This window comes from Oryzias latipes, chromosome 4 (assembly GCF_053564925.1).
Source record: "Oryzias latipes strain Hd-rR chromosome 4, Olatipes_Hd-rR_3.1".
NCBI lineage: Eukaryota > Metazoa > Chordata > Actinopteri > Beloniformes > Adrianichthyidae > Oryzias > Oryzias latipes.
The window spans coordinates 18,452,373-18,466,505 of NC_136240.1; the positions used below are offsets into that span (position 1 = coordinate 18,452,373).

Genomic DNA, 14,133 nt, shown 5'->3' on the forward strand with positions numbered 1-14,133 from the left:
TCTGATGACCTACCAACTTCCAGGCATAGCTGACATTGTATGAATCTTTGCTGTTGTCCCTAAGTCGGTTGGTGTGCCAGGACAGTGAGGAGTTAGCTGGCACAGCAATGACCTGGCTGCCCAAAGGGAGGCTGCAAAAAAACAACAAAAAACACAATAAGTCACAGAATGTATGTCATATCTGGGATATAAAGTAGATACCATGAACAATCTGGAACCATTCTGGGCTTTCTTTTTAGCTGTGATCTCCTTCATCCATATGTTCATACCTGAGGATGTTCTGTCGGACAGCAGAGAATCCTGGGATATTCTCATAGTGGATAATATCTGTATGCAGCGGGGGCTCAGTCATCAAATACGGCCGTGTCAGTGACGGGTGCATCAAAGTGTATCCTGTAAACAACAAACTAGTTTTGAGCTTTTATGAGGACAAAATAAACATGACAAAAAGGGGGAAAAAAATCAAATGTGATTTTGTGTTAAAAGTTTTTATTCCATTCTTCAACAATGATCAACAAACTGCAGCTGTAAAAGTGAAGGAAGTGTTGAGCAAAGCAGGCAATAACACATCAATCAATGTTACAGTTTAATGGACACGAACTCTTTTTCTTTACCTTTAAAGACAACTTTCTGGTTTAACAAATATTATTTTACTCTAAAAGGGGGGTAGATCATCAATTCTCAAAAGCTGTGTCTCAAGTTACTAAAATCACTGCATAAACCAGTGCTTCTCAATTATTTTTTGCCAGGCTTCCCTTGGAAAAAAAAAGTTTTTGAGAAGCACTGGCATAAACTGTTAATTCGTAGCAAAAACTCTTATTAAAAATTGATCATTTAATACTGGTCTACATATCAACTCTTATTTACTTTTAGCAAAGATGCAGTTTGCAAAATTAAGTTCAACTTATTTATTCGCTTTTCTTCGCTCCTCAAGTTTCGTTCTGGACATTTTAAAACTCATCAACAGCAAATGATTTATTCAGCAGCCACTCACTTTTCTTTGTTTATGTAGTAAAAAGAGCTAACAGACGTGTTTTAGAAATAGGATATTAGCTGATGGGGTATTTATAGCTGTAATAAAATCAGAAAGAGACTCAAGGACAGATAAAAGGAGAAAAACTCAAATCTGCAAAGCCCCCAAAAATCATTCTTGAAGAGGAAAAAATCCACACAGCCTGACGGCTCAGAGCCAAACACACATTATTTAAAGTTATGGTGGTTTGGGCTAACAAGAAACAGAGAAACGACACATGCAAACAATTTCCAAGATTATTCCAGCAATCTTGTTTTTCAAAAATCTTTTGCACTCGTTCTGCAGTATTTTCTTCTTGATGCTTCTATAGCAATAGTTTTAGAAATCTTTCTCTTTGGGAAGAAAATGTTCTAAAGGCAGATAAAAAGAATCAGAGGAATAGGTGTCCTCCCAGCGACTGACCTTTGTTGTCGATGAGAAAAGTGTATGAAGCCAGGGAATCTTGGTAGTAGGTAACATCCTCCAGTATGTAAGCCAAGTTCACATCCACCCCAACCACACCTAGAAGCAGGTTACCAAAGTAGCACGGCCGGCTCACAGTCATGATGAACCCTGAGGAAAGACGAGCAGGAAGCTAAGTATGCATCTGTTTGTCACAACTTCTGTAAAATCAATCCATGTTTTGTTCTGCGACTTTGTCCAATTTTCATAGCTGATGGCAAGTTGTTGTTATTTTTATCAGCTCTTCAGGTTGATTATCATTTCTCAGACTTGCTACTTAAACTCCACTACACTAAAATTGGATGTCATCATCAGTGGACTTTAACATTTGAAATTCTGCTTCATTAGATTGTAGATGATCTAAAGCAGGGGTGTCAAACTCATTTTCAATGAGGGCCACATCAGCATAGTGGTTGTCCTCAAAGGGCCAGATATAACTTATACATGTAACTAAATGTAATGAAAAATAAATGCAACTACTCCTAAATGTTAAATAACTCATTATTTATTTACTATATCTTTTTCAAGTGACAATTACAGTTGCACAGAAAACATATGTTGGCTTGTTACTTTAGCATAAATCCTTTTTAAATTGATTCTGTCAGGTTAGGTTATATGGACAGTGTTTAAGTCCTAATGTATAGTTGCCCAATCCGATCTTACAAGTCAGATTCCCCTAGATATGAATAAATACACATTTTATTTTATTTTATTTTAAGAAAATAAAAACTTTTATGCTCTCTCGGGCCACATAAAATGACATGGAGGGCCACATTTGGCCCCCGGGCCTTGAGTTTGACACATGTGATCTAAAGAGTTTAACTTTTAACACCAACCAGCCAAAAGATACTGTTGTACTGATTAAAAAAAAACATTTTCTGACATAAAGAGCACAAACGTGCACATGCTTGAGTACATCTGCAGACGGTGCATTTTTAATTAAAAATAAAATGACAAATTCTTCATTTAATTTGCCATCAGGTCTGATTGTGTCTAGTTTTGTTGAAAATAATAAACACCGGGGGTGGTGGGGGCTCCGTTGGTCGGGGGGTCGGGTCCGGCGCCTGGGTGGGGCGGCCTGGGGCGCTGCGTGGTCCTCTGGGCTTGGGTGTGGGGGGGTGGTGGTCTGGCTTGGCTTGGGGGGGTGGTCCCTTTGCCTGTGCTGGGGGGGGTTGGCGGGGGGCGCTGCTCGGGGGGGGGGGGGGGGGGGGGATGGGCTTCCCGTCTACACCTGGGGCTGGGATCGGCCCTTCCCTGCCTCTTGGGGCCCCCGGTCGCTCTGGGTGTCATCCGCTTCGGCTGCGGGGTCTGGGGGTGGGGGTCTTGTCGGCCCTGTCCTGTGGGGGGGGCATTCTGGGGGAGGGGGGGGGGGGGGACTATTGGTACGGGGCAGGGGGGGTTGACGGTTCGGGGTCTCCGCTGAGGCCATCGGCGGTTTCCCCGGCCGGTTGGCTGCCTCGGTCCCGTCGAGGCCTGACCAGAGCTCTTCTAGGGCCGGCGTTTGGGGGTGGGGGCCTGGGCTTGCTACGGGGGGGGCCGGCGCTTTCTGGCTCCCCTCTCTCTGTGTGGGGGTGGTGGTGCTGGGCCTGGGGTGTCTGCGCCTCCGGGGGTGGGGCCCCGGGGCTGGGTGGGCCTGGCCCCCTTGCTGGGGGGGGGGGGGCGGGGGACGGCTGTTTGACCACCGGGGGACAGTCTATCATCTGTCCCCAACTTACCCCCTTCCTCATATAACCTCATAATAGGGTGAGGGGGTGGGGGGCTTAGCCTGCGATGAGCCTTGGGGGGGGGGTTTACTAGGCAGTGGCCCCCCTCCTGTGGTTGCCGTATGGAGTGGGCCCCCCCTCTTTCGGTTTTATTTGCACCTTAGACTTGTAGGGCCCTTGGTAGGGGGGGTGCTTGGACATCACTGCCAGCAAGCAGCGGATGTCCTCCTAGCACCCTACCCGCCAATTTTAACCGCACCTTAGACATTTAGGGCCCCTTGGTGGGGAGGGTGAGGGGACGTCACTGTGAGTAATCAGGAGTTGTCCCCTTAGTGCCCTACCCACCAATTTTAACCGCACCCCCCTTAGTACACACACCCCTCCCCCCTCAATATATACATCCCAACATAAACACACACACATGCACACACACACTCTCTCAAACACACATACACGCACACACATTTTGCAAGGAAGGTGGGACCTAGGACCATCTGTCCCCTGCCTCTTCCCTGGTGGGGGGTACGGGCCCCTTTGCAACGGCGGCTGTGTCCCCGGGGTACCGGCTTCCTGGGCCCGGCGGTGCTCTATCCGCGCGGTGGGGGGGTTCACATTACATCTGAGCCGGGGGTGTTCGTGTCCCTGGGGGGTGGGTTCTGGACCTTGCTCCTGAGTGCTGGGCCCCGCCAAATTTCCAACTGTGGCCGAGCCTGGTCGGGCCATATTTACAACACCCCTTGTGGGCCCTCTTTTTTCCCCGGGGTTCCCCCCTCCTGGGCGGGGGCGGCGGGCCCCTGCCTCGCTCCTCCCTGGACCAACCGTGGGCCGGGCGGATGGCTGCCTGGAGTGCGGAGTGGGTCTCCCTGGCTCTTGGCTCGTACCTGGGGTTGGGGCGGGGGGATGCCCGGAACTCCTGGGTGGTGGTGGGGTGCTCGTCTGGGGCTGTGGGCGTCCTTCTCCGGTGGGGCCCTGCGTTGGGTTCTCCCGGCGCGGCGGGGGGGCTGCTCTCCTGGTTGGGCTGGGGCGGCGCCCTCTTTCCCTCCGTGCCTCCCTGCTCTCTGGCTCTGGGGGCCTTGCGGCGGCCCTGCTGGCCCTGGCCTGGGTGGCGGGCTTGGTCGCCCGGGCGGCGGTTGTTCCCTGCCGGTTCCCGTGTGGCGTTGGGGGGATTCCGGCTGCCGCTGCTGGTGCGGTGGGGGTCTTGGGGTGGGGATGGCTGGGCACTCTCCCTCCTTCTTTTCACGTTCCACCATCCATTTTAGAAGAACATAAACACTCACCTGAGCACAGGTGTTAGCTCAACAGACTGAATGACTGAAATATTTCACACTAGTTGGTTTTAAGGCATAAGTATGCGTGTGAACACTATCTGTTTTGTGTACATGTCGACAGGTGGACATTTTTGCAACTAACAGGTGTGTTTATAACATTTGAGTGTGTGTGTGGACAGGCTCCGCCCTTTTTTTGGGTTTTTTTTTTACATTTAAACCTTACCATAATGATTAACAACCAGTAAACTTGTTGCTTTATGGTGCTTCATGGTCTTATCCCCCTTCCCCTCCTATTATCACCCCCTACCCCCCCTCTCTCTAACGTCCCTCTCTCTTCTTCCCCTCTTTCCTTTTCCGTCCGGTCCAACACCAAAGATTTTCAGACATGTTTGAAATTAATAAAGTTTGGCCTCAATTACAAAAGGGGTTTATTCAGACATACCTTTGGTTTGTCTGAAGATTAATAACCCCTCTTGTTAAAGTAAAATATGTCCAACCCAAGAGGCCCTCAGCTCTCATCTGACTGCCCAGCTGTTGGACAGGACAAGTTAAAAAAAAAAATAATAATAATAAACATGATTACCGTAATTTCCGGACTACAAGCCGCTACTTTTTTCCTGCGCTTACAGCCCTGCGGCTTTTTCAGTGACGTGGCTAATTTATGGATTTAATTGGCGGCCGCCGTGTACGTACTTTCGAACTCAGTGAATAGTTTGAACTCTTTATCCAACTCCAAGCACAAGGCATTTCTTTTCAACACACCTCTTGGCAGCCAAACAGCATGGACTTGACTTTAGGTCTTAGACACTTCAGTCATGGTTCAACAAAACGAAACACGCATGCCCGGCCGCATCCCAGAATCCTTTGGGGCCATTAGACCCAACGTGCACGTGATCGCCGCTACAATATGATGAAGCTTTCAAGTTAAAAGCAATCGTTAAAAGCAGCGTAAAAAAGTCCACCATCACCAACGGGTTTGGAAAAGCCGGTTTGCTGCGTGACGGTGAGAACAGCGCATGGAGTGTACACTCCATTTACGGTTTCTAAGGAAACCGTAAAAGCGGAATTTTGCTTTGAAAAGCTCACAGCCTCCGTGTGAGTTGGAGACATCTTCTCCTCCTGCTGCTCTTATAGAGCTGCGGGGCCGATGGCAGTCTGATGGCTCCCACAAGCAACAACGCATCCGCCCCTCTTCCACAAAACATACAGTATTAAGTCCGATTGCTTTGCACAGACACGATTTGCTCCATCCACCGGCGCAACGGGGACGAAGTGCTCCTCCTTGAAGCCGCCCTGGCCAGAGGTGTCGGAGTAAATAGGAAGGGGAGACAAGGAGCGCGCGGGGCGGGAGCGGAGCGCAGAGTTGTCCGCGGAGTGCAGAGGCTTCTGAATTCTGACGCACGCGCCGCACTGAGGCGCGCGTATCGCGCTGAGGCGCGCGCTTTTCAGTCGCCGCTGCTTTATTTTACCGGTGTGTTTTTTAACCAGTCCTGTTACTCCCATAACGCTGCCGCGACACAAGCGGAAGGAGAGCTTTTCCCGTTCGCCCCTCCATGCACTGCTGATACTTGCTCATTCTTAAACACATACGACAGTATGGCGAGCCGGGCGTTGGCCCCGCCTTTAGCCCCTAAGACTCATGGGAAATATGGAATCGCGGATGTAAATTTCCTCATCATAACTGAGGGATGTAATGTTGATTATATGGTTACTGTTTGTAATTTTATGTATGATACCTAGATTGTCAATAAGTAAAAAAAAAAAAAAAAAAGAATGAAATAAAAACACCATAACTGAGGAACTTGTGAACAGAATACAGGTCCATGCTGTTTGACAGATGTCGATACACCTAAATTCATGAGCCAGAGGCAAAGCTAGCCACACCCACAATGTACTAATGAACTGTACTGACTCTGGGATGCTGGCCGTGATCTGTCAGGAAATATCGCCTAAATATCGCCTAACACATGCGCGGCTTGTACTCTGACGGGGCTTGTGTATGTATAAAAGTAGTTAAACACGTAAAAATGGGTGGGTGCGGCTTGTAATCGGGTGCGCTTTGTAGTCCGGAATTTACGGTAAGTCATTGGTGGTTTAGTTTGTGGTTCTAATTTAAATAAAGATTTTCTTCATGGGTTGAACCGACAAAGTTAATGAAATTTGGTCATCAAAGAGTAATTGGCAGGACAATACAAACCTTTGCTGTAGCTGCAGTTCTGTAGTTGCTGTTATACAAATGTCATTTGGTAAAACCTTGTTCTGAATAAGGAAAGCCTCTGAGAAATATCAACCGCAGCAAAGTAAACTTCTGGGCCAGAGATGCTGTAACCACCACCATCCTAAATAAAATCTAAAGGATTGATGTTTACTCATGAGATGTTTATTTGTCCTCCATTCATTTTTCTCCCAAAAAAGGTGTTTTTCTAAATCCCAATGATTGCATTGAAGTCAGGCTCCTATCACTCACCATCCCCCATGGGGTCGGCATAGGGCAGACTGAAACGGGCCAGGTCGATCATGCGGTTGGGCAGGTTGATGTAAAAGCGCCCCACTGTCGTCTCCAGGTTGCTCAGCTGGTTTAGGACCATCATGCTGCCCTTCACCACCGGAATCACCGAAGCGCTGGCCGATCCAGATGAACGTTCTCGGTCGAAGATTCGATCCACGCCGTATTTGACAGAATTTTGCTCTGCCAGGTCCCTCAGGAAGGCCAGCTCCTTCAGGCCTGTGACTCCCTCTGTGGAAAAAGCAGCCATGTTTCAAAAAGATTGTTTGATTTAACCAAGTTAGGCTTTTGGGAACAGATCAGTAATTGATGACTTGCCCGAGGCTGCACAGTTATTCAACTAAAAAGACAGAGATCCCTTCTAGAAACAGCAACACACCAATCTGCACTCCCAGTTATATTAAGGAAAAGCCTTGAGGTGCTGGTGGGTAAATGTAGAGATTAAAACTGGGATTAATTTACAAGTTTTCTTTTTTTAAATCAATGCTCAAAGCCTTAAAAGTAAACCAGAAAAAAGCTTGTATTTAACCGGATTATAGAAAGAGCTGCTGGATCCATTTTTTTCCAACTGGGAAATGCCTGCAGCAATTTCTATAATGTGCAATCATGTATCCGAGTTCCAGCTGTCCTCTGTTAAACTACCTTTATATCGTCCTCCGCAAAATGCATTTAAGTGACCATTTTCAATAAAAAGTCTATGCAAACACGCGTAAATGCACATTTTGGACTTCCGTGTTCAAAACCCAGTGTAAATGTGGCTTTTTACACTTGGATCCCAGCTTTATAGATAACCCAGAACCTAAACATAAATCCACAATTCAGAGATGATTTGTCAGAGCAACACAAGGTCGTCTGCTGTCACCTGGAACATATGGCACCTCAAAATCCAGTGGGAAGCCCCTGCCAGGATGTCTGCCATGGTCCCAGCATTGACTGGATTACAGCAGAATCCTTTTTCAAAGCCAGAGCTCTGCTCTTTTGATCAGTTGGCTGGGTCACAGACCATAAGGGGCAGCATCAAGAAAATTCTGCTGACAGTTCAGGTATCAGCTTGCTTTTTTTGTGCTTCCCTTTCTAGAGAATGTACAAGTCCTTAACATGTCAGGCGCTACCCAAAATGTATATTTTAAGGGATAAAGGCGACATATCTGATTACGGTTCCTCCTTAAACAGCATTTCATCAACTCTGAGGCTTCTCAAGCCTGTGTTTTTCAAAGCCAGGCACACCGTAACACCTGTGCTCAGCCAAACAGTCAGACTGCTGATGTCTTTGAACAATCAGCACTTCACATTTGGCACGAGATGCAGGGAACACGACTCCCACACCCACAGCATTCACCTTTCAGATTATCGAGAATGCATCAGCAACAAAACAAATGCTTTTTGCAATATGCAATGCTAATAAACCTCAAAACGAGAGATTTCTGCATCCTTTTCATCATCTCTCTTGAAAGAACCAAGGTTTTCTGTCAGTCACACACACAGAGTGAGCAGCGCCCCCTTTGAAGTCTCACTCTTCCCTCTTAGATGTACCTCATTTCCATGCTCGGATGCAAAAACGATTGGTAATAATGGTGGATTAATGCATGTGCAGTGCGAGTGGGTGCACGCCTCTCCCAATGGGAAGCAGGCATTAGACAAAACAGATGGGTGCACCAAGACGGAGAGCCAAAAGCGCAGAGAACCTCCGAAGCCTTCAGCTTTCACCTTTTACACATCCAGTGTTAGGACATCAAACAAACAAATAATCCCAGCAGAGTCATAAAGGACACAAAAAAGCATAAAGAGAACCACAAGCTGTAAGCACCAAAATGTGTGAAATATTTGGACTTAAATTTCAAAAATATTCCAAAATACCAAAACAAGTTACATTTTGAAAAGTCTGGTGGTTTGACATGCTTTACCATAATTGATCCAAACTATGACCAAAGAGACATTTTCTCTCAAAGAACAGTTTGATAATTTGGTTCGTAATTTGAAATACATTTTATATTTAGGAAAATACAGAAAAATGGGTGCGTTAAAATATAAATTAATTAGAAATTGACAAAAAAAAGATCTTCCCTGAGATGCTAATAAAGTGGTTCACAAAAGCACTAATTAAAAAAGTAAAAAGGCAAAAGGTGTCAGATAAAGGAAATCTACCATTCATCAGAGCATAGGTGAGGATCATGACGGAGTTGTTAAAGTGCCGGTTCTCTTCCCGGACAACACTGAGCGTGGCTCTCTTGTCCTGCTCTGACGACTCTCGAGACGTGACCCCAGCTGACAGGTAGATGATCGCCATGTCTGTGGCTGCGATACAACAGATAAGATCAGGCAGAGAAGGGTCAGAACTGATTATCGTTAGAAACAGGTAGCTCCAAAACAATAGCTGGATGTGTGAGTGTTAGCCAAGGTCTTTTGGTCTTACTGCTGCTCTGTTTATGGAGACTGCTGGTGTTGCGCAGCAGCTGGAAGGCTTTCTGGAACCCAGCTGCATGTTGGGTGGCCACGTCTGAGGACTTGATGTTGGAGATGAAGGTGCTCATCTTCCTCTTGGTCTCACTGGTGGATGGAGACAGCAGACTCTTGTAGCACTGGTCTAACGAGCAGGAGCGGACGGTCTCTGCCACGGAGAGAACTGAGACCTGAGGAGGAGCAATTAAGTTGTTTCAAAAACTCTGAAAAGTTTCACAAATACTAGGATACCAAGACTCTGCTCTCTTCGTCAAACCTTGTCATGTTCATCGATGGCATTAAGGATAACCAGCGCAGAGTCGCGAGCGATCTGCAGCTGGGTTTCAGTCACAGAAGCTCCGTGGTCCACCATGACCACGATGTGTTTAGACTGGGGACGCACTGCAGAGACGTACACAGGCCTGCAAACACACACACAGACAAGTGAGAAGTCTAAGTGGGCAGTTTCCTTATTAGAAAAGAATAAACACAGAAAAAGGTAAACATTTTGTGCGTTTTATTTCCTGTTTTTTATTTTATTTTAATGAGTAGTTTCTTCTATGTAAAATCTGTTTTATATCTTCAATAACATCAACCTAACAGGCGATTGCACATGGAAAGTAGCCTGTAGCTAAAATCTGGTATGTTTGTATCAGAGTTTTATGTTCATGAATATGCAATGTCTCTTTCTTAATGAATACATTTTTGAGCCTATATGTGTGTATATTTGGAATGTCTGTTGCCTATTGAGATGATTTTAGGGTTTTCTTTGCAGTTATTGCCTGAAATAAATACAGCCTGTTTGTTTTTTGGAAGCTGCTTCATGTGGTTACTCTGCCAACTTTATTCTTTAAAACAACCAGAAGAGATGGACCCTATAAGTTTAACAACCTAAAAAAATACCTAAAGAAGAAGCAGCATAGAGACCTGATTAGGATGGGTTTTTTAAACACAAGTCTTCGATGTGTTTAATGTGTGATACATGGATATCTCAATCCAGTTGACTGGCCAATAATTCAGAAGATGATGCAACTAATTAAGGAGTATACAAATGTTTTTTTAAACTGTTTTGTTTAAGATTAAAGTAACTGTTTTATGTGTTTATGCAACAGTGAGAATTGCACCAAATCTCAGTAAACGACGGTGATTGAATGTCGCAATATAGAAAGCGACAAACGTAAATCTCCAACATTCATGTCAAATGTAAAAAATGTAAAATTAAAAAAAAAGCATAGCAGAAAATAGCACACCAAAAAATTGGAAAAAGAAAAATCAAACTCCGATGTAGCTACACAGCTGTACCCTGGACCCAAGAGCTGTTATCTTTCTAAAGAGCATGTTCATTTCTAAACTGCTTGATTTTTGGGGGAATTGGCTTCAAGTTCTGCATAATGTTTTCCTCCAGTGTGATATAAGCAGGGTGACATCCAGGGAGGTCAGCATGCGTGTGGTCTGCTGGACAAGGAGACGTTAATAGTGCCCAGAATGCCAGTGATGTAGTTACAAATCCTCTTTCAGAGAAGCATGCAAAGCTTTTTTTTCTTTCTCTCTTGGCACTTGGTTGCTATGATGTAGACCCAAGAGACACGGCGGATAAATGCAAGTGATGCAAAATCCACAAGAGAGTAAGAGAGAAATGTCTCTCAGTTTTGACTTAAAAAAACAACACAGGAGGTGTGAAATACCAGCAGACTACAGTGGCACAGAACCACATTCATGCAGGGGGCATGTGCGGCCATGGTGTGCAAGGACGGTATGCCACCAACAATACCCCCGAGGGCAATCCCGCGGCAACTGGTAAAACAAGAATGAGAGGCCGCAGGAACGGGCGAGATGAAGACACAAACAAGCTGTTTTGCCTTTGTCCCGGCTGAATGTTAAAAATATAGGACCTAGTGATAACATGAATACGGGCTTGTTCTACCTGCTGCGGTGTTCATAGGTTCCTTTACAGCTAAACTTGTGTGCTGGGAAAACAGTGAAGATTCCTTCCTCTGAACTGAAGTACTGCCACTTTATTCCCGGGTTGGACTTCAGGTTGTCAGCCAAAACTGCAGAAGACAAGCAGAAAAAGAGACTAAATAAGGCATGAAGACAAAAAGGAGGTGTTGTTAATTGCTTTAAAGTTCGTTTCATTGGCGTTAAGTTCGTTTTATTGGCGTAAAGGTTTGCAAGCTTTGCTTCACATCTCTTCCTGTATCTGGATTTCGGATTTCGCAATAAAAGTTCCCCGACATGAAGCCAGGACAACTCATTGTGCTTTTACGGGTGTCCAATCACAAATCTTCTCACTTTCTGCTTACAAAAAGAACTTTTTACAACATATTGGACGTTTTGAAGACAAAAAATACAAATGTCAAATTTCTGAGGGCTAAACATATATATATATATATATATATATATATATATATATATATATATATATATATATATATATATATATATATATATTTTGTATTTTGTATATATAAAACAAAGACATAATCAGACATTTCCAACATTTAGTTGTGACACAGAATGACAAATTCAACAGTTTTTTCTTTACTAAATTGAGTTATATATATATCTATAATTCATACTTCTAAACTATGACTTCCCTATGACTTCAAGACATGTGATCTGGCAGTCAGAACAATCTGTCGTCAGTTTTCTCAGATATTTAATTTTCCAAAACTAAGCAATAGCAGCCATCACTGCTGCTGCTTAATAACCATTTTACGTCATCACCACATATTCTGCCACGTTTGTTAGTTTTACACTGGTGGTTTGAATGGCCTGGGGAAAAACATTTAAGGTTCCTGTTCACCTTTTGAATTTCTGCCAGACATGCTAACTGTACCACCTCCCATTCTGTCAGCTGAGTCTACACCATCCCAAAATGTGGTTTTTGGCTCGTGGTCATCTTAAATAAAATTACCTGCTCGGGAGATTTCACTTTAACCAGTCCTGTCCTTGACACGACAAGCTAATTTCTTTTTCTTTCATTTATACTCTCTTCCAACATACAAAAAAGTGCAAATATGCCTAAATTACACATCTGCCAAGAATTACAAACACCACCAACGAAAGGAGCTTCAAGTTCCCGACACATCCCCACTTTTTTTTGACACACAACTGGTTTGCCCGCTATAGATCACCCCCGCCCAGTCATGCCATCCATCTCCACAGCTTTTATAAACAGGAACCTCTCAGTTGTGTTGACAGAGAAAGGAGGACAGAATAAACAAAAGTCTCGTTACAGTGATCTATTCTCGCACCAATGTTTAGGTCTTCTTGGAAACAGGTGGAGAAGCCAAGAAATTGCACACAACTCACAGAAGATGGCCATCATTTCCTTCAAACCTGATAGATGTGTGACAGAGTTAACATGCAAGACTCAAAATGGGCTGTTATAACCCATTAAAGAATGAAGTGAATGCTAAAGCTGCTGAAGTGTTTGCGCCTCTGTCCAAATAAAGCCTCAATAAACCTTCATTGAGACCTTTGGGTTTTAGTCTCTAGGATCCGTTGTCTAACAAGGACACAAAATGCTGCACTTCTCATGGCTGGCACAGCGGAAAACGACTGCAATACAGCAGTACAGGAATCCCCACACTGTTTACAGCCCATCCAAAAAACACAGCAACAGCACAGCTGCGTCCTGACAGCAGCTATTTCCCATGACTCGCGCCTTTCAGAGGCTGACGTCCACACGTGTTTGCACGCAGACAGGAGCTTGTGTGCAAACATCAGCATGTTAAGGCGACACCTGAAGGTAAAAACGGATCCGGACTAACTCAGCTGTCACAGAGGCACTAGTCACACTTCTTGTCTGATGGCCTCTAGAGCCAAGAAAAGCAAAGTTGTCTTTTGTTTGTGTTTTTAAAGCATTCTTCACAGGTTGACTAAACTACATCCAATATTTTGTTTTTACTTTCCATTTACTACCAAAATTCTTGATGAAAGTCAAAACCATTACCACATTTTTCTGTCCATAAGGCCCACCTGGTTATAACCAAAACAACACAAGTCATATCATGTGATATTACTACAATACCCAGAATGCCAAGAGGTGCCAAGCACAATCTGTTTGAGGTCAGTCAACACAACCATTGGATAATAATTAAAAATATTTTTTATATTTTTGTCATTTGTTTTGTTTGATGTGATTCTCCATTTTATTTAGTAGATAATATTTGGTCACTACTAATACTATTAATCCCTATAAACCTAGTCTTTAATGTTTTTTTTAATTTAATGTCTCTCCCAAATAGTGTCCAACGTGACCATAGCTAGTCAAAAACCCTGGAGCAAAGTATTGTCACCAATTTCAGCATTGAAGCTAAGCTGGATTAGCATCAATGATTTAATTGCTGCTGTAATAATAATAATAATATAAGATCCAACTTGCCATTTGTATCTGGTTGCAAACGTACTACACACAGCTTAGCTATCACCCAGTACCAACAATAGGTTTGAAAAACTTTAAAAACACATGTTGCAACAGCTAGCAGGGAATTTTTTTTATTTAGAGTTTAACAGGCAAATCATTTGGAGGTTAATTGACCCTTATTTAAAACAAAAAAAATGCAGAAAGCAGGAACTTGAGAAGAGAAGATGGACTAAAGCGGCGTTGCAATCAAACTGCACTCTGCCCATCATATCAGCCAGTCCCCTCTTTCCAGCATGCTCAATTCAGCCCTGATTGATCCCATCTCCACCATCTTGCATTTCTACCCCCAAAAAAGTACAAAACAAAATTGG

At 44.3% G+C, this 14,133-nt stretch overlaps 1 protein-coding gene across 1 annotated transcript in view; it reads right to left on the minus strand.

Moving 5' to 3' along the window:
• cachd1 (cache domain containing 1) overlaps positions 1-14,133 on the minus strand; it is an 81,927-nt gene that overhangs the window by 19,361 nt on the left and 48,433 nt on the right. Inside the window, exons 5-12 of the mRNA XM_023954323.2 lie at positions 11,315-11,441; positions 9,668-9,812; positions 9,365-9,581; positions 9,097-9,246; positions 6,913-7,182; positions 1,436-1,585; positions 270-393; positions 14-131 (exon numbers count right to left, since the gene is read on the minus strand). Of these exons, the coding sequence (XP_023810091.1) occupies positions 14-131; positions 270-393; positions 1,436-1,585; positions 6,913-7,182; positions 9,097-9,246; positions 9,365-9,581; positions 9,668-9,812; positions 11,315-11,441 (1,301 nt within the window). The remainder of the gene's footprint in view (positions 1-13; positions 132-269; positions 394-1,435; positions 1,586-6,912; positions 7,183-9,096; positions 9,247-9,364; positions 9,582-9,667; positions 9,813-11,314; positions 11,442-14,133) is intronic.